At 41.4% G+C, this 18,693-nt stretch overlaps 5 protein-coding genes across 5 annotated transcripts; 3 read left to right on the top strand and 2 right to left on the bottom strand.

The window, feature by feature from the left end:
- Nucleotides 1-185: 185 nt before the first annotated feature.
- On the top strand, nt 186-2,235 carry LOC105282820. Its single transcript, XM_011345066.3, has 4 exons — nt 186-588; nt 725-1,183; nt 1,325-1,513; nt 1,743-2,235. The coding sequence occupies exons 1-4, from the start codon at nt 298-300 to the stop codon at nt 1,809-1,811; spliced, it is 1,008 nt and encodes a 335-aa protein (XP_011343368.2). The 5' UTR covers nt 186-297; the 3' UTR covers nt 1,812-2,235.
- A 254-nt stretch (nt 2,236-2,489) lies between these two features.
- LOC105282811 (intraflagellar transport protein 140 homolog) lies at nt 2,490-8,254 on the top strand. The gene is made up of 12 exons (XM_011345056.3): nt 2,490-2,787; nt 2,876-3,123; nt 3,279-3,597; nt 3,707-3,926; nt 4,053-4,634; nt 4,753-5,041; nt 5,117-5,240; nt 5,307-5,798; nt 5,878-6,164; nt 6,258-6,534; nt 6,606-7,510; nt 7,685-8,254. The coding sequence occupies exons 1-12, from the start codon at nt 2,524-2,526 to the stop codon at nt 7,995-7,997; spliced, it is 4,320 nt and encodes a 1,439-aa protein (XP_011343358.1). The 5' UTR covers nt 2,490-2,523; the 3' UTR covers nt 7,998-8,254.
- Nucleotides 8,015-14,230, bottom strand: LOC105282800 (serine/threonine-protein kinase/endoribonuclease IRE1). The gene is made up of 14 exons (XM_011345035.2): nt 14,047-14,230; nt 13,624-13,985; nt 13,263-13,383; nt 13,134-13,176; nt 12,600-12,979; nt 12,263-12,485; nt 11,913-12,142; nt 11,515-11,825; nt 11,264-11,418; nt 10,870-11,156; nt 10,444-10,746; nt 10,043-10,218; nt 9,682-9,873; nt 8,015-9,477 (listed from the first exon to the last, which is right to left on the bottom strand). Exons 2-14 carry the CDS (start codon nt 13,705-13,707, stop codon nt 9,115-9,117), a joined length of 2,868 nt encoding a protein of 955 aa, XP_011343337.1. The 5' UTR covers nt 13,708-13,985; nt 14,047-14,230; the 3' UTR covers nt 8,015-9,114.
- Nucleotides 14,231-14,517: 287 nt separating this feature from the next.
- On the top strand, nt 14,518-16,291 carry LOC105282832 (cytosolic Fe-S cluster assembly factor NUBP2 homolog). Its single transcript, XM_011345092.3, has 5 exons — nt 14,518-14,930; nt 15,183-15,271; nt 15,349-15,570; nt 15,699-15,852; nt 15,923-16,291. Exons 1-5 carry the CDS (start codon nt 14,820-14,822, stop codon nt 16,127-16,129), a joined length of 783 nt encoding a protein of 260 aa, XP_011343394.1. The 5' UTR covers nt 14,518-14,819; the 3' UTR covers nt 16,130-16,291.
- A 71-nt stretch (nt 16,292-16,362) lies between these two features.
- Nucleotides 16,363-18,686, bottom strand: LOC105283016 (signal recognition particle subunit SRP68). The gene is made up of 3 exons (XM_011345412.2): nt 18,545-18,686; nt 17,927-18,264; nt 16,363-17,830 (listed from the first exon to the last, which is right to left on the bottom strand). Exons 1-3 carry the CDS (start codon nt 18,633-18,635, stop codon nt 16,538-16,540), a joined length of 1,722 nt encoding a protein of 573 aa, XP_011343714.1. The 5' UTR covers nt 18,636-18,686; the 3' UTR covers nt 16,363-16,537.
- Between the last annotated feature and the right edge of the window lie 7 nt (nt 18,687-18,693).

Here is an 18,693-nt window from a genome sequence, read left to right as displayed (position 1 = left end):
ATTTCATTATGATGTACAGAGTATGAAAAATTAGTAGGATAAATGTAAAACAAAATAATTAGAAGAAATGCAAAAATGTTATTAAATACGTATGCTTCTTATTCATTTCGTACTAAATCTATCCATAACAGCACGTTAAACATGTATTACATGTAAGCATGTGTGTATGTGCGTATATTTATATTTTTCATATGTTTATATTTTTGAGTTTTGTGTCACGTATGTTTATTCAATTTCTCGTTGAATTTGTCAGAACCATATGACTCTATCTTTGACGAGTTGTCAGTTTGCACTATCATGCCAAAAGTGAAGGAACGCGACGAGCAAGAGGCGCTGAAGCTGGACGAAGACTTTAAACAGATTTTAGTGCACGTCAGGCCTCACGTGCTGAGCTTGAGATCTGCAGAGGAAGCGTATTTGTGCAAGATCTGGCTCGATAAGCTAAACTCTACTATCTCGCAGCGTAACTTGAGAAATAGATACCTGTTCGAGCTGGCTCGACAATTAAAAGCGGGCACACTCGGGGGAATATTCAAGACTCAACCACCGAATGATCTGCTGATGCCGCTATCATCATCCTGTCACGCGGTACTTCCTTGTTTCTGCTTTTTCTTAAATTGCGTAAGAGATAATTAAACATTTTAATATATTCAATTCAATTTGACACTTCGATTGTTATTTTATAAGACATTTTCTCTTTTATATCACTATGGATTTTTTTCAGGTCTGTACCAGCTCATCTTTAAGCGAATTGTCCGACTGTAGTAGACGTCCGACCTGCCTGACGCCAATTGAGAGCTCGGAGCGAAGAAATAATCTGCAAAACGAAATTTACAATTCTGAATCGAGTACGAGCGTGTACATACAGCGTCATGATGACGACACGTTGCAAAGGAGCGATTTAAAGCTTTGCGAACACCGTATCGACGTACTGACTCGCGCGCTTGAGAATCTTCAGCTCCAGAACGAGCGATTGAGGCAGGAGTTAATGAAAAATCAAGAAAAGACGACCGACAACGAAGCGTTTCGATTACGAAATCGTGTCATGCAGCTGAAAGCTCAGGCGCAAAGTCAAAGCCTCACGTGCAAAGTTAGAGCGCTCAAGAGAACTATCGCGAAACTGAAGAAACTGAACAACATTATAGAACACTTTTATGAGAAGAAATTGCAGCGGATTATCAGAGTACGTTACAAATTAAAGAATTTATTTGTTATTATCTTTTCCTTCTTTTTTTCTCTCGAAATTTCTATCGAGGAGTTTGTAGTCCGTTTAACTCGATTTCTGTTTAACTGAAGCTTCCGGTGTGCATATGTGATGTTACAGAATAAAAATCTCGAGGTCAAGATTCTGCAGTTACAATTTCAAGGGCAGACGAGTGAACTGTGCTTATCTTTATGTTCGGAGAAGCAAAACGAGATGCACAGTTTGGTAAAATCTTTGGAAGAAAAGTACAAGGCACTCCTAGCGGCCGCTGATGCGGCGATCGAAAAGCAACAACGAGAATATTTAACGGTATATTTTATTTGTTGTATCTCGTCACCATAGGGTGAGACTATTGTCTATCTTCAGTGAAATTTTATTCAACAATTATAGCAAACAAGCAAAATGTAATGTGATAATTCAATTACGTATTAAGAATTTTCTCTCTAACATAAGTAAAACAATATGCAATTATTCTTTGATTGTCAGTATTATATACAAATGATTAATGTTTATAATGTTCAATATGCGACATTTTCAGAAAATAGCTACACTTGAATCTGAATTGTATCATTTGAAGAAGGATGGGCCAAATTCAAAAATCGCGTGACTGTAAAGTACATTTTATTTTCTTCGATTATCGTGATTTTATAGTAGATATTATCATACTTGAAGATCATCCACTTTTGTGTGAGTAGTGCTGCATACAAATAAAAAATACATCTAATTCGCAGTTAAGTTGCACTATCTAAATAAAAAAAAGTTTTTTCTGTTATTCATCATTTAGTCGCGCTACTTAGAAATATAGCTGCGTCTGACTTGCCGTTGAGTATACTATTTCCTCACTTTTCGAGCGAAGGAAGTGAAGGCAGAACTTTTTGGAGCTATTTCGAGATAGGTAAGCTGCAACTGGGGTTGCCATTCTGTAGGCGCCACGTGTTAAACTAATTGCAATGATACAGACGCTGGAATAAATTGTCGAAATTGATTGTTCTCAGTTTCCATAGCTGGTTTTATATTTTTTTTCTCTTCAATTAAAAAATAGAGAAGGAATTCACTTCCTCTCAGGTAGTTATAAAAAAATCCGATGTGGACTTTCACTCCACTCTGGAGCTGCATTACTATACACATACATACTGTGTCAGTGTGGTCTCCATGACAACTATGGCGTTCATAACGGTTCATAAACAATTGTCCACTCGTTAGAAAGTGATCGATTGCTGTCATTAGAAAGATTTAAATGTCAAAAAGTTTAATAACATTTTAATAAATGTGTAAGAATTGCTGTCTAATCTTGTCTACTGTAATGTGATCAGCTGACAATGACCTTATACTTTGATATACGAGTGCAAAATCCAGAGACTGCTTCTATAAGCACCTTTGCAACGTGGCACAATAATTATCCGTTGCTAGCTGTCGCTGCGTATTCTCAAGACAAGGGTGGCTTCGTAATCATCTACGATGATCAAGGTGAACCTGTGCAGGACGTCGAGTCGCCGGGACATGCTGTAGCACAAGTTACCACGCTCGCATGGCATCCGGAGAGGACATGGTTGGCAGCAGGATGGGAAAGCGGAGAGTTACGCGTTAGTATTATCCTACAACATAAATTACATGAAGAAAAGAATCGCTCTAGTTGTCGCAAGATAATGAGGAACACGAAATGATCATTAGGTATGGCCTGGCGACACTGGATCCCAAGAGTTCAATGTAATAGTGACTCCTCATCGGGATCCTATCACAATTTTACAATGGAGCCAGCATGGTGGCCGCTTAGTCTCCGCGGATGCTGGTGGATCCATAGTTGGCTGGAAAATCGACTCTAGAGGACAACTTCTCATGACGTTCCATCATGAGCTGAAAGAATCCTTTACACAAATTGCATTTAAAACAGCTCCTCCGAAACCAGTTGTTGACATTAGGTATACAATGTATAGTATTAACATGTTAGAATAAATAAAGTTGATATTAGTAATACTATAATTATTGAATTAAGAAAAAAAAGTAAGATTTATACGTAGATAATTAAAGCATTTTTAATCTTTTTGGTTTTGATCACTTGATTCATCTTCCGCAGTGGTCTAGCAAAGGCAGCAGTGGCTGGCGATGAAAGAGCTCTGGACTTGTTCAGTTCTTGGCGTCCGAGAACAGCCGCACCAACGACAGTCCCAACTCAACGAGACAACCATGCATTTTACATCGGTACCACAAGTGGCACCATATATTTTGTCGACGCCCAGGGACAGTGCAAAGAGGTACTCAATACTGACGGTATGGCGCTGAGCTTTCTTCTGCATCATCAGACTAGGGATTCCATCGTCATTATGACAGAAGGATTAAACATCGGGCACTTCCAAGCGGATCCAATTAATGGAGAGCTCACAGAATTGACGAAGGTATCGATTACCTATCGAGTTTTATTTACAAAATGTAGAGTTTTTATCCAATTAAAACGGAATTAGCATAAATATTAATGTAATGTAATGTCATATTATTTTATTTCAGGTGAAATTAAGTGGTAGAAGCGACACGTCGCGTCTCACCAATCTCGCCCTGTGTTGGGTCAGCGGAAATACTTTAGCGATACTTACGGGAGAACTCACTGTACGATGTTGGGATCTTCACACGGGTGACTCATACGTTCTCTCACCTCCAGATTCGTCGAACGGGAACATCGCCACTCCTCAAGAAATGTGCACCAGCTTGGCGTTCTGCAAGAGTAATGGTAAAATTTTTAGTTACACAAAGTTTCAAGTTTCATCTGAGATTAATAGAATGCAAAAGTTATCGCCGTTGCTTCAATAAGGTGAATGAAAATAGCGCATCAGATAGCATCTCGCATTTTTTTCAGATACTTTGGCAGCCGGTACCAATCTGGGAACGATTTATCTGTGGAAGCGAAAATCGGTGTCCGAGTGCGACGAGAATGCCTGGCCGAGCGTTCCCGAGTCCTGCACGATTCACGGCACGGTGAAGCAGTTGACGTGGGGTAGCAGTTTATCGCGGAACTCCCTTCTGGCAGTCAATTGCATCACCAACGTGTTCATCTTGCATCAGCAGCCGATGTGCGCTGTATACAACGACGGTGTTTGCGCGAGTCAGCTCACTCCGACGCAGATTCTGCTCGAAGCGGACGGGCAGACGTACACGTTGAAGACGGAGATCCAGGTACAGGTGATTGCCGTCAGTAAAGAGTATGTCGCCGTTTCTTCGGGCAGACAGATTGTCGTTCACCGTATCAACCGAAGCGCCAATCTCAATGCGACTATATCGGCAACCTTTAGCTGTGATACGGAAAAGATGCTCATCTATGAACACACCTTGATCGTGTTGACTCCAATGAACATACAGTTGCGTTCCATAGAAGGCTCCGTTATTCAGGCGCTTCCCAGCCTGCCGGAAGAGGGTGAACCCATCACTATGGAGCTAACAGGTAAAATAACTGTTGAGTAAAAAAAAGAAAGAAAGCAAGATATCGTTTCTGATTTAAGATTCTAACGTGAAAGCGTCCACATTATTCATTAATTTTATTCTTGTATTTGTTTATGTAGGACAATATCTGACTGTAGCGTCGTTGAATGGCATTCTGAAGATCTGGGACCTGGGTAAGCGCGAGGCTAAGCTGCATACTCGAGCGATGGCGGCATACGAAGCGATCAGTGACTTTGCCGAGATCATCGAAGCCAGATGCAATTCGGATTGCCGTTGCGTCTCGATCACGGTCGCCATGGCGAACCTGATGCCCAGTTCGGTTCTGTACGTCTGGGACATCGAGAGCGATCAGATTTACGAATTTGATTTCGGCGAGTCGGACGATGTTATTGATGACGACTCCGTTTTGTGAGTAAAAGAACTAAACGAATATTACATTGTGTTGAGAATATGCACGTGCTTCAATTTGCTTGCTTCTCCTAGAGCTGCGCAATGCAGGGGTAGATTGGTCACGGCACATTGCTGGGATCTGGAGGACCCTAGGTTGCTAGTATGCCGAGCTCAACGACTGGAAAACCGTGATTCTAAGAGCTTTAATAACAATCAGGTAACTGCAAACTCAATTCCAAACTACGTTTTACAAAAATGTTGATAATACTTTGCACTTTTGCAGGCAGTACAAGCTTCTGTGGTGCTGGCATCGCTATTTGCGACGACGGATCATGGTATCGTCGTGCAGGACGTGAAGCCGATCGCCGATGAGAATTGTCGATTGCTAGGTGTGCAGTCGCCGCACATCGTTATTCTGAATTCCGAGAAGAGTTTGGACAAAACCAGCAAGATCACGTGGTTGTTAATGAGAGACTTTGAGGAACTGGGAGATTGCGATTCCATCACGAAGAAGGCAGTGATGGACTTTAGTTACTACATCAGCGTGGCGAATATGGACGAGGCATTTAAAGCTATCAAATCTATAAAGAACGAGGCTGTTTGGAAGAGCTTGGCGAAAATGTGCGTGAAGACGAAGCAATTAAACATGGCCCTTCTTTGTTTGGGTCACATGAAACAAGCTAGTGCTGCACGAGCTCTACGCGAAGCGATGCAAGACGATAGTTTGAGTCTGGAGGCACAAGTGGGAATTCTGGCGGTTGAGCTTAATCTTCATGTAAGTTTTCACTCGCTAAATACATAAATATATATTTAAATATATTTTCAGTCGATACTTTCAATACGTGATCTTTTAGGCCGACGCAGAACGTCTGTTTCGAGAAGCGAAGCGTCTAGATCTGCTAGGCCGGCTATTTGAGGCGCGAAATAAATTCAAAGAGGCAATCGAATTAGCGAGCAACGAGAACAAGATTCGCGAAAAGACGAGTCACTACAATTACGCTCGCGCACTAGAGCAACAAGATAAAGTGGCGGAGGCTATCGATATGTACACCAAAGCCGACTGTCATCGGTTTGAGGTACCCAGAATGCTACTGACGAGGCCCCGGGAACTTCTCGCGTACCTCAACAACACCGAAGACCTGTAAGTTTGTTTGACACTATTTAACAACGTTAATCAGATGTTGATCCATTAGAAGATGACCATTTACATGACATCATTGCCAATTGCAAATAGGGAAATTAAAAATTGGCACGCCCAGTACACCGAATCAACTGGCGATATGGAGACTGCTTTGCATCTGTACGAGCAGGCGAAGGACGCCCTATCAATGACGAGATTGCTTTGTTACTTCGGTAGGGAGGACGAAGTGTGCGAATTGGTAACTAGAACGAGTCACGCTGCGTCTGCATATCACCTTGCTGCGCATTACGAGTCAAAGAACAATGTTCCGCAGGCGATCCACTTCTACACAGTGGCTAAAGCTTACACCAACGCGATTCGGCTGTGCAAGGTGAGGCTCTAATTGTCAAGAGGTACTTGCTTCATTCTAGTCTCATGTTTTATACGATTGATTATTCACAGGAGCATGATATGTTGGAAGAGCTCTGGCCACTGGCCATATTAGCGCCACGGCACTCTCAAATAGAGGTCGCGAAATTCTATGAAGATAACGATCAGCCGGATCGTGCGGTGCTGCTCTATCATAAGGCTGGTCTTTTGCACAAGGCTTTAGATGTTGCGTTCAAGACGCGACAGTACAGCGCGTTACAATTGATTATCATGGATGTAAACGCGGATTCTGATCCAGCGTTGATACGCAAATGCGCCGACTATTTTATGCAGAACGATCAGATCGACAAAGCAGTGGATTTGCTCGCGACCGGCAGAAACTACACGGCGACTTTAGAGCTGATTCAGCAGCACAACGTCGCGTTGACAGAGGAACTTGCAGAGAAGCTGACGATCGAGAAAGGTAGCAATGACGACGCGGAACAGGAGCACTTGAGGATCTCCACACTGGAGAGGATCGCGGAGATTGCCTTCGATCAGGGCAACTACCATCTCGCGACCAAGAAGTTCACGCAAGCCGGTAACAAGCTGCGCGCCATGAAGGCATTACTCAAGTCTGGAGACACCGAGAAGATCTGCTTCTTCGCGCAAGTCTCGAGGAACCGCGAGATCTACATCATGGCGGGCAATTATCTGCAATCTCTAGACTGGCAGAATCAGCCGGAAGTGTTGAAAAACATCATTAGCTTCTACTCGAAGGGCAAGGCGATGGATTTGCTGGCGAACTTTTACGTGGCGTGCGCGCAAGTGGAGATCGACGAGTTTCAAAATTACGATAAGGCACTAGACGCGCTGAATCAAGCGAGCAGGTGTCTGACCAAGGTGGTGACACCGCGGGATCCGGATGTTCACAAACGAGCAGTGGACCTCGTGAACAACAGGATATCGGTGATTAAACGTTACCTGGATATTAAAAGGTAAATCCAAGATTGGTCTTAACTTGCGATCAACACTATTGCAATCAGGAACATGAAAGAAAAATTATGACGAAGGTTCTCATATTTTATTCGTGCGTTTATCGGTTTGATATCGTGTATAACACAATATGAAAATTTCATTTCTCTTCTAAGCGACTTTTTTTCATTGAACAGATTGTTCGACAGAGGCGAAACGGAGACGGCAATGCAGCAGGTTCGTCACTTGCTGGACTCCCAGGGGCCTAACCTGGAGCAATCGGTGCGTCGCGGCGACCTGTTCGCAACGATCGCGCAACATTACGCTAATATAGGAGACACCGAGAAAGCCTGGGCTACCGTTGAAGAATTGAAACGCCTAGTACCAGGAATTAATTTAAGTTACTACTTTAATGTAACTCTGCTCGAGGCATTAGGATATAAAATGAAAGTGCAACGGCAGGACAGCTCCGATAAGGACGATGGAATTGAAGAGCTTTTAGGAGAGTAAACTCGACTCGAAATCGATTAGAGAATTCAATTGGACAAAATGCATGTCCGTCTATTGTTGCATTGTTTGTAAAAAGTATTACATTGATATTACAATATTTTCTCTTTGTTACGCTACGCCTTACGCTATGTCTTTATACATCTTCCTTTTACATATACATACATGTATATATATATAAATTTTTGTCATTAAAAAATATAATAACCAGTCACTTACGCAAGTCTGCGTTACAACTAATATTACAATGTGTGCAAAAATTTTACTCGAATTTGTGCCTTCACGTCATTTGTGTATATAGTACTTACGCCTAGTATATATATATATGCTTTATCACATGAATTAAATACATACGAGACACTTGAAGCGTGGGATTGAAATCCCACGTCTCGTATTTTTAGATATTCACGGATATATAACGAGCGTTAAAAGAATCATATATAATGTAGTCTGTCAGTGATTTTTCATAATTTTATGTCCAAAATTGTTTCACATCATGTGATACACTTACATAACAATATTAAAGACATTTTTATTAGATTATAATAAATATGTCTCGCGAATGTCATATCTAGTTATTTAATTATGCGATAAAGCATACATAATACCAAATGTACAAATCTAATTGTTACTAATATTAAATTATCCTGATTTAAATACTATATACATTAAGAATATCTTTTTTATTTACATATAACAGCACGAATATACGTGCCTCGTATTTAAAATATATTTTATCATTTTTGCCTATTATTTATACATATGTATGTGTCATCACAATTATTACTTATTTACAAGTTACTTAATCCTGCTGATACTTAATCTTGCTTAAAATTACTGTTCCACTAGTTTGATATTATTATTGAATTACCTATTATATCTTATATTTATACTAGATAAAATTACTTAAAAAAATGAGTTTTTTTGGTGAAGTCTTTACAAAGTACAAAGATTTAAAAAATCATACATGCCCACGCAATAAAGATACAATATGTACATACGTTTACACGTTATATATAAGTACATATATACATATGTATAACGTGAATACACATAAATATATATAACGTGAATAGAAAAAGACTTATAAAGCCTTTTTCGCTTACCGTGCTAGATTAGTTTACTTCGGCGCCAATATCCACATCGGGGATACTTTCTTTTCTTCCTGTTCTTCCTGTTTTTTTTCCTTTTTCTTTTTATTCTGATAATACTTTACTCGTTTAGCACTTTTATTCGATACTGACTTATCTTTCATTATTCGCTCTATCCGCACGGTTCCTTCTTCTCCCTTGTAAATGCTCGTAAAAGTGTATTGCGGATAGTAGTATTTTTCCAAGCTCGGCTCATCGTGGAAACGCTGCATCGCGCACCATACGTGGCACAATAAGCACGGGAATTTCGTCAACCAATACTTCGCAAAGTCGTCAGGAACACTGCCGAGTTTCTTTTGTGCCTCCTCACTTAATTCTCTGTAGTGATGTTTCTAAATGCATATATTAACGTGTAAACACTCGGCTCGAATGCAGCAAAACGTAAATTATCATTTCACAATATCGTCAAAAAATGTCAAAAAAATCAAAAGAGATTTATCACATTCTCCTTCAATTTTAGCATGAATATAAATTAAACGCTACGAATGCGTTAAGAAACGCAGCTTTACGCTTGATTCGTATGCGTGTCCTCTCACCTTGTTTCGTAAAGCCCTGAGTAGGTCTCTCACGCTCTCACCGTGATAGGACCTGTACTTGCCCATATCAGTCGCAACTTCTTCATCAATGCACGACTTCCAATCGTCTTGTACTACACATTCACCAGAAGTTTCTAAAGCTATTACAGCTGGACTATCGTACTGATCTGTTTCCACTCGATCGCTGACGTCCTGTCACACAAACAACGATGATGGTAAAGTTATCATTTTTACTGAAGCATTTGTCTATAATCTATTGAAGGACCAGATTTGCAATAATTGCAAAATTATAAAATATATGTTTGCACTGTATTTTCTATGTTGTTAACAGCAAATAAAAATACTCAAATATTTTACGCACTTGGAAGAAGTTCATAATCTTTCGTGGATACCAGAAAATTGGATAGGTAGAGATCGCCGAGGCTGGTGGCCTTTCTTCTGGAATCCTAGATATCATTGCCTTAACAAGCAACAATGCTAATTCTCTATCAATCGGGGAGAGTTCTTGAAGTGCTGATAGATCGACATTTTCGTTATCTGTAACAGAAATACAATGGATCAAATGGAATATGTCGACGATTATACATATAAAATATTTTTTTTATATGGAAAATAGGAGAATCGTAGATAATCACGATATCTCTGCTTCATGAATCCAATAAATAACAATGACCGTTCAAAAATAATGATTATAAAAAGATAACACGTTAAATGATACGAGTTAAAATGGATTGGAAATTTTACTCTTAAATTGCCACTTACTTTGGATATTTTGTTGCTTCCATATCGAATCGCCGAAGGGATGCTTGCCATTGGTGAGGACATAATAGAAAACACAGCCAAGCGAGAAGATATCGACTGCGCAGGTCGTTCTTTCTTTATTCATTATTTCCGGCGCTATCCAGCCGTCGGTACCGATAGGACCGGATCCCTTCGAAAAGGAAAACGATACCCGATCGAGCTGGAGCTTTTTGCATAATCCAAAATCCGAGATCATTGCGCGTACTGCTCTTTGCGGTCCAGGAACGGAGAGCAAGACATTGTGAGGCTTAATGTCCCTGTGTACTATACAGATTATAAAATTCGATATGATTAAACAAAGATTACATAATTGTAAGTAACAATAAGTGAAACGAGAAAGAAAATAAAAGCTTTATCGTGAATTATACGCAAGTTACTTGGACTCACCGATATCTAAGGAATGTAGATGCGCCAGACCGGCCGTGGCTTGATGCAAAATATCTTTCACAGATATCTTTTCTCTGTCGTACTTGCCCGTCACGTAATCTTGCAACGTGGCTTCCGCCAGCTCCAGAGCAATGTACTTGAACGTGCGATCTTGCTCAGTACAAAAGTATCTAACTACATTCGCGTGCTCGTCTGATTCCCTCAACAAGGCAACTTCTCGATCCGCGAGTGTAAAAGATTCCTTCATCAAACGTTTCACAGCCACGTCACGTCCATCGAATTCTCCTCTGAGTAAAGAAACGGTTGTTAAGAACAAATCTCTCTCGCACGAACAAAAATAGGAGCAATCGTTACAAGTGTGGCAACCTACAAGGTACCTGCCAATACGACTTACTTGTACACAAATGTTCCGTCGCATCCTTTGCCGAGAACCTCTTGCGCGTCAAATGTAATTTTCCCCACTTTAACTAAGTCTGTATCGATGTCTTCTGGTTCAGCAATCGGAGAATATGTGCGAGGAGAATTCACGCGACTATTCTTGCGCGAGGCCTAAACAATCAATTTAACATATTCCACGTTCAGTAATAAATGAATCATTAAAATTTTCGTGATTCTCTTTAAACCCCAGAATCTTGAAGGTCTTACCTGAAACAGATAGTAAACTATCACAATGCATATAAATATGACCGTGAACTTTAGGTCTTTATTTTCCTGTTGATCGATCCATATCTTGCTCGCGCTATAAGTCTTCGATATAAACTTCTGCCAACTGCGTTTGCTTTCTGATTGCACGGTATCGTTTGACACGATATCGTCCGCCTGCATAGCGACCAACGTGGTCTCGGTGACATTCAACGTCGGAGTGTCCAGAATTATTGGGTCAGATCGTCCAGTTATTTGAAGAGGCTGATGCAGCGGCTGATACTGCTTATACTCCATCGGTACTTTGTAATGTCCTAAAGTGAGTTAGACATAAATAATACTTTAATACTTACATTTACCGACTTATCGTAACTAATAACACGACTATAATTGCGCATTACCTAACATAATGATATTTTTTACTTTGCAGTCATCCCGCGCTTCGGTTACGTCCGTACCAACGAAACCGTGGTTCTCTAACAACAGAATGTTATTATCATCTACATCTACATGCGACGGCCCGCCAAGCAATAAATGCTCTTCGCTGCTCGATATTGTCGTTGACTCCGACTCGACGTATGACGGCAACGCATAGAGGCCGTACCGATGCTGTCCAATATACAAAGTTGGGCTGAACAAAAAAACAAATATCACATCTTAACTATCAAATATAAATCCTCAGATATAGAAAGAATGTTTTATTTAAATCACTTTGGACGAAGCAATTCTTCGTAAATATTCTTCAACTTACAACCACTTGGAGTAGAGATCAGCTTCATCCGTCAGCTCGGTTACGAACGTTTCCAACAACGAGTCAGCGATACTCTTGAAAGGAATCGTCAATAATCCGTCTTTGGTTACAATGTACATTGCTATCACTGGACTTTTCAGGTTTAAGTCCCAAAGAACTCGGCCTCCTCTCCTGTCTAGCGTTACTACACGGCCAGTGGAACTTGCGGTGAAGTGTGCCAGGTCTGTGATTGAACCGAATTCCCATGAAACAAAAGTATATGTGTACACATCAGTTAACATAAGCAATAATTTCTCACAGTAATTTTAAGATACATCATTGTACTTTGACAACGTACCATAATTGTCTATCATGTCAGACTCCATCTGTTCAGCAGAATAATCATAGAACGTCACGTTCCACTTTCTGTCTTTATGCTTACTATCAACCATGATAATGTTGTACTCTGTGCGACCAACAAAAATGGTATTTTGCACGTCTAAGGGACAGGTGTTTTTCGCGTCATTAAAACTCAGAAGCTGTTCCCTCTTGCCAGTCGTTGGGTCAATGCTGAACCAGGTATCGACCTTTCTCCCAGTATACAATATGCCATCGCTGCTTCTGCAAGGACTGTTCGCCACCAGCTGTGGTATGGTGTATGGCAGTCGTTTTAATGCCTCGGGATCTCTACCAAACAGATAAAGAGAACCATCTCTAGGGCCTGGCAGAAACATTGGCCTAGAAATAAGAAATTAATATGAATTTATCATTATAATAAATGTCGTTAGAACATTGCGAGAAATAGTAACTTTACAAATCTGTCATGCAATAATATAACATTTAATGATTTGTACTATTATTTAATATGCAAGCATATATATAAAGAACATACATTTTAGTTTCCGACAGGTTGATAGGCACTTTAACTATTGGTTCTAAAACATAACAACATATTTCGACAATGTGTTTTCCGATAAATGCAAGATGATACAAAATAAATACAAAATAGAAAATTTCCTACCGTCATCTAGTTGCCATCGTATTTTCCCAGATCGCTGTCCAACAGCTACAAGCGATCCTCCAAGAGTGGAAAGTAATAAGAAAGCATCATCTTGTTCCGCTACCAATTCGGTATTACGATTCTAGTACACATTATTTGAATTAAAATTTGTAATCATATAGTCGAATAAATCTATACTAATGAGGTCCCTCATAATCTCATGGAATTTGATTTTATTGTAATAAATTACAATGTATATTATTACAAGAGCAAAATTAAAAATGAAAAAATTATATAATCTCTTTTCTAATTTTTGTTATCGATATTCAAACCATGAGGGAATCCTTATTGATTAAATCCTGAAGAAGATTACATCACGTACATTTACCACCTGCTGTCCTGAGGCAAACGCAAGCATCCCCAGGATAGCAAGCACTACTTGCTGACTTGTCATCCACCTCTGCATCGTGAAGGATCTTTATGCAGTTTCCATCACAAAATATATTCATATGCATGAGTTTCTTCCGATGCAATCAGACGATTTATGATTTCACACGCCGATTTACATTTCACTCAACAAGTCAACAGATTCTATGGTCCCACGTCATTTACGTGATCATCACACGATTGTTTTATTCCGTGCAGACAAAAGTCCACACTTTCTCAGTACGAGTCCCAATTGTTTGTTGACATTCTCATTGTTTAGTCAAAGACGCAATACAAGATCACACCAGTCAAATCATCCTGCAAAAGAAAAAGCGTATTGTACGGTATCTACTCCGTTGTGTACGTGTCGATCATATACCTGCAGCAAGAATAGTCATCATGTGACAATCTATTTTATTCATTACGTGAGTTTTCTTCGTCTTTGAACGATTCAATCGGTGGAATCATTCTCGATCATTCTCGCTCTCGTGGACGTATAAAATGACAGATACGTTTTTACGAAATATCTCATACGGACACGTGTCTCATATATACGTTTGTGTACATACCATGCGCAATGCCACCGCTGACGCGGCTCATGGTTGACAACTGGAGGGACTTGGTTGGTTACTTGTGCAGACTTCTATATAATGCACTAGAAATCGACCAATCGCATGTCTTATGTGTAATATATCTATATATTTATTATTGCATTTTGCAAACAAAAATGTAATTAAATCCGTGCAAGTTTTGACTAAAATTTAATAAACTTAGGAGATGTAAATAATATCTTGCACAAAATTTCGAGGTTAGACCATGATTCGAGAGAGATCCAACGTATTTGCTCAGCTCAACGGCAGATGGTGCTGACTTTGTCACTCGAAACGTCACGTTGAAATTATGTTGACAAATGCAAAATGCGAAATGCTGCGAGGCTCCGGATTGTCGTCCGCCGGCTTGAGCTTTATGTAACTACGCATGGTCGAGCATGATTGATTATCAGCGGTCATGTGAAATCTTGACGCGACCTCATTCACGCTTCTGCGTCGCTGAACAAGCTCAGCTGTCGCGGTGTCTTGATGATTATCGTGTGCTATCGCGTTTGATCGATCTCCCGTTTATTGATTGTTGATCGATCATAGACTTCTTACGATGCTGGAAGGTGTGAAACACGTACTCTTAGTGCTCTCGGGAAAAGGCGGCGTTGGCAAATCGACGATCAGCACTCAACTAGCTCTTGCTTTGAAGGAATCGGGCTTTCGTGTGAGTATCAGCAGCGCTTCTTCATATTTGTACAGCTGGAGAATGTAATGCTAGTCTGACAGTCGTGTTTTAGATAATGCATATCGTTGAGATAATTTTATAATCCTCTTCCGTATCATGGTCGTGTGACGACAAACAGATTCTTCGATTTTGTTCGCTTCTAATTGAAATATTTTTGTTCAACAATGTCTAACCTCTATGTAGAAATTAATTAATTAAATAGAATGGTACAAAATTGAGAAATTGTTGCAGGTCGGAATTTTAGATGTTGACCTCTGTGGCCCCAGCGTACCTTACTTGCTAAACTTGGAAGGGGAAGATGTTCACCAATCCTCCGAGGGGTATGTCCTAATGCTTGAGCAATGACTTGCCTCATAATTATGCATGAATCAATGAGCTGAGCAAATTGATATCGTAGATGGATACCAGTGTTTGCCGATCCAGAGCAGAAATTGGCCGTCATGTCGATTGGTTTCCTCTTGAAGAATCAAAACGATAGTGTAGTCTGGCGTGGTCCCAAGAAGACCGGCATGATCAAGCAATTTCTGACGGATGTGGTTTGGCAGGACATTGATTATCTGATCATCGACACACCACCTGGTACCTCCGATGAGCACATCACAGTTATGGAAAACCTAAGGTTAATCTTGCTAAAGCACATATGTATTTTTTCATGAAAGAAAATTATTAATACAGATAAAACATATTTTATCTGTATTAATAATTTTCCGATTACCATACGCTATAATTTACCTGTAATTGTTACAGAAACGTGAATTGCGACGGTGCAATTATAGTAACCACTCCGCAGGCGGTTGCAGTGGACGACGTTCTGCGAGAGGTGACGTTTTGTAGGAAAACAGGAATTCCCATAATCGGCATCGTGGAAAACATGAGTGGCTTCGTTTGTCCCTCATGCACAGTGAGCATCCTCTTGGCATTAACTGCAATCTGATTTAATTATTCAGTATCTCAAAAACGATCTTTTACAGGAATGCACCAACATATTCTCTTCGGGAGGAGGGATAGTCCTCTCCGAGATGGTGAAGGTTCCGTTTCTAGCAAAAGTACCCATAGACCCACAAATTGGTAAATTAGCAGACAAGGGACAAAGCGTCCTCGTAACGTTGCCCGACAGTCAAGTCGCACAAGTATTCAGGAAACTAGTCGAACAGCTCACCAAGAGCAAGGAAGCTTAAGAATTGATCTTTTCTGGCACAGTGTGTGTGTGTGGTTTCCAGTAATGCACCCGTATAATACACGTACTCATGATACACGCAAGTATCGAAGATACTGTTTTTATACTACAGTGTGTACAGTTGTAAGAACAATTAAAGAATCACATTATTTTGTCACTTATACGTACAAGTAGTATTGTATATATGAGCAATGAGGGAAGGAGGATTGTACAAAGGTAAACCATTTTCCTGTACGTCAAACATTCCATTTTATTTTTGCCCTCCTAATAATATTTTGTAAATTCATTTTTCACCGTTGAGTAAGATGTCTCGAACAGATATACTATGGAAAGACGCAGCGACAGTAATATCACGGCTATCTCTATACAGAGTATCCAAAGATTGATGCGAGAGCTGTGTGCAGAATGTTTACTTATTGCCCCAACCCCAGAGACCCTTGACGAAGCCGGTGAGACCAGCTTGGCCTCTCTTGGCCTGGTCACCCATTTTGTGCGACAGATCGGGGAACTCGACCATGTTGAACGCCAGATCGAAGAAAAGGGGCTTGCAGGGAATGCTATGCATTGGTGGCGGCAATTTGTAGACGTTCGGCTGCTTCGTGAGAAGCGCGGGATCCTCCCTGTACTCGTGCAAACGTTCGTGCAGCGGTTTTTTGCTCTTGGCGAGCTTGTTGGTGCCGCTCTCCTCCTCCTGGCCATCCTCGAGAACGCTGTGAGCATGGGCGGCGTATTGCGCAGCCTCCACGCTGCTCTCCAGAGTGTGCAGGTCATTCTTCAACGCAGTGGGAAGGATCTTGTCGTACTTGAGCGCATCCTTAAGGTGCTGCAGCGATCTCTGGTACAAAGCCATAGCTTCGCGCCAACGGTGCAGAATCGCCAATGACTGGGCCATGTAGAAACATCTGAACGCTCGGTAACTCTTGGTCTTCGCCTCTTGCTCCTCCAAAAATTCCGCGTCATCCTGTAGCTGCGAGATCTCGACAAGATTGTGCAACGCCGCCTCGTACAGGCGTACTGTGTCCTGCGGCTTCGCCTTCTCCGACTCCTCCGCCGCTTTCACCAGCGCCAGATTACGCTCCAATGTGCGGGACAACCGAATGTACTGCAGATAGTTGATCAGATGCTGCGGCGCCGACCACTTGTCGTTCTCCTTGTTTTTTAATTCGTTCTTGAAGTGGTCACGCACCACCGACAGAGCATCCTTGCAGTCAATCAAGTGCGCCTCCAGCAGATCGATTCTCGCCTGATTAGTAGCGGCCTTTTCCAGCGCCTGATTCAACTTGGAATCTGCGATGATCAAGCCAGCTGCTCTCGGCGGTACGGTCCCGCAGGACTTCCCGCGCCACGTCACTTCCTCAGTGGTAGCCTGCTTCTCGCGCGTTTGAGCTATCAGAGAGTCGAGGCTGGCCATCAGCTCGCCACTCAATTGTCCGCGCATCTGCATAAGATCGTCCATCGCACTGGTATCGCCGATGTTGTAGGCGCAGTACCTGAGACTGGGCGCCAACTCCTCGACGCGTGCCTTGTACACGATCTGCTCTATTTCCGGCAACGCGGACGCCAGGTTCCCGTAGACCACCTGCGCCTTCTGCAGGTTCTCCATCGCCTGCTTCCACAGCTGCAACTCGAACTGTAGCGAGCCGTTCATCCAGGCCACGTATGCCTGTGCCTCCAGCTTGGTGCGCGCGTCGCAGTTCACGCTCTAGATGAAAACAAGAGGGAAGTGAGAAGTTATGGGCGAATTCTAACATATCGATAGCCTATTTACAAAGAAGTTGTTCGTCAAGCCAAGACGAACCTCTATCAAGTCTTGCAATTGTGAGGAGTACGCAGCTGCTTTCTTCAATCTCGATATAAGATGAAACTTCTTCCTCAGCTCTGTGTTGGACTCTTGACGCAGCTGCATCGCGTAACTCCAAGCGCGTTCGGCCATCATCAAGGGCACCTGCAGGAACTTGTCCTCGCTGATCATAACCGGGGTGATGTCTCTCCTCTTGAAGTGACGCCTGTCACCCTGTGGTACCTTCAGCACCTTCCGCAACCTTCTGAGCCGTCTTGAGCAGTAACCGCGGTACCGCTGGTAATCACCGTGTCTCAATCCATGTTGTTGCTGCGCCTCCTTGATTATTCTCAAAACTATACTATTTGTTAAGCATTATTTGTTGTATAATTTACTAATAACATCAGAGATCGCGATTATAACAATTGTAACTGCCAGTTAAAAGATTACAAAATTTCTTTGCTCGATGTCGATTAAATGAATAAACGTCATGTTAAAATAATAATTCCATTATGAATCTAATGCATTCAATCATGTTTATCATGACTTTCGATAATGTTACGAGGTTAGAAGGCAACATATGGCGCTGGCAAGCCTGTCAAGCCGCAACGATGACATTTTCACGTGAAAGGATACTCTCCAAGGAATACACTTTGGGTTCCTTCGCTGTCACGGCATTCTGCGTCTGATTCTCTTTCGAAACATCCAACTTTTCTTCAGCCACCATTGTTTACTCAAATCACCACGTACTCAACTTTCATAAAAAAGTGCCAAAAATTAATCGC

Source organism: Ooceraea biroi, chromosome 4, assembly GCF_003672135.1.
Source record: "Ooceraea biroi isolate clonal line C1 chromosome 4, Obir_v5.4, whole genome shotgun sequence".
In the NCBI taxonomy this organism is placed as follows: Eukaryota; Metazoa; Arthropoda; class Insecta; order Hymenoptera; family Formicidae; genus Ooceraea; species Ooceraea biroi.
The sequence above is the reverse complement of the archived record's forward strand: the minus strand, read 5'-3'. Positions and strand labels throughout refer to the sequence as shown.

What these genes read in the sequence shown, in the direction of transcription:
- LOC105282811 (XM_011345056.3), top strand. Translation starts at nt 2,524, where the DNA reads ATGACCTTATACTTTGATATACGAGTGCAAAATCCAGAGACTGCTTCT. An exon ending in GGGAAAGCGGAGAGTTACGC is followed by an intron (nt 2,788 to 2,875) that starts GTTAGTATTATC and finishes AATGATCATTAG; the next exon opens with GTATGGCCTGGCGACACTGG. An exon ending in CTCAACAACACCGAAGACCT is followed by an intron (nt 6,165 to 6,257) that starts GTAAGTTTGTTT and finishes AATTGCAAATAG; the next exon opens with GGAAATTAAAAATTGGCACG.
- LOC105282820 (XM_011345066.3), top strand. Translation starts at nt 298, where the DNA reads ATGCCAAAAGTGAAGGAACGCGACGAGCAAGAGGCGCTGAAGCTGGAC. An exon ending in TATCATCATCCTGTCACGCG is followed by an intron (nt 589 to 724) that starts GTACTTCCTTGT and finishes GATTTTTTTCAG; the next exon opens with GTCTGTACCAGCTCATCTTT. An exon ending in AACAACGAGAATATTTAACG is followed by an intron (nt 1,514 to 1,742) that starts GTATATTTTATT and finishes CGACATTTTCAG; the next exon opens with AAAATAGCTACACTTGAATC.
- LOC105283016 (XM_011345412.2), bottom strand. Translation starts at nt 18,635, where the DNA reads ATGGTGGCTGAAGAAAAGTTGGATGTTTCGAAAGAGAATCAGACGCAG. An exon ending in CAAAGTGTATTCCTTGGAGA is followed by an intron (nt 18,265 to 18,544) that starts GTATCCTTTCAC and finishes CAAATAGTATAG; the next exon opens with TTTTGAGAATAATCAAGGAG. An exon ending in AATTGCAAGACTTGATAGAG is followed by an intron (nt 17,831 to 17,926) that starts GTTCGTCTTGGC and finishes GTTTTCATCTAG; the next exon opens with AGCGTGAACTGCGACGCGCG.
- LOC105282832 (XM_011345092.3), top strand. Translation starts at nt 14,820, where the DNA reads ATGCTGGAAGGTGTGAAACACGTACTCTTAGTGCTCTCGGGAAAAGGC. An exon ending in TGAAGGAATCGGGCTTTCGT is followed by an intron (nt 14,931 to 15,182) that starts GTGAGTATCAGC and finishes AAATTGTTGCAG; the next exon opens with GTCGGAATTTTAGATGTTGA. An exon ending in GTTCACCAATCCTCCGAGGG is followed by an intron (nt 15,272 to 15,348) that starts GTATGTCCTAAT and finishes TTGATATCGTAG; the next exon opens with ATGGATACCAGTGTTTGCCG.
- LOC105282800 (XM_011345035.2), bottom strand. Translation starts at nt 13,707, where the DNA reads ATGCAGAGGTGGATGACAAGTCAGCAAGTAGTGCTTGCTATCCTGGGG. An exon ending in ACGATGGCAACTAGATGACG is followed by an intron (nt 13,177 to 13,262) that starts GTAGGAAATTTT and finishes GTTATGTTTTAG; the next exon opens with AACCAATAGTTAAAGTGCCT. An exon ending in GACGGAACATTTGTGTACAA is followed by an intron (nt 11,157 to 11,263) that starts GTAAGTCGTATT and finishes TTCTTTACTCAG; the next exon opens with AGGAGAATTCGATGGACGTG.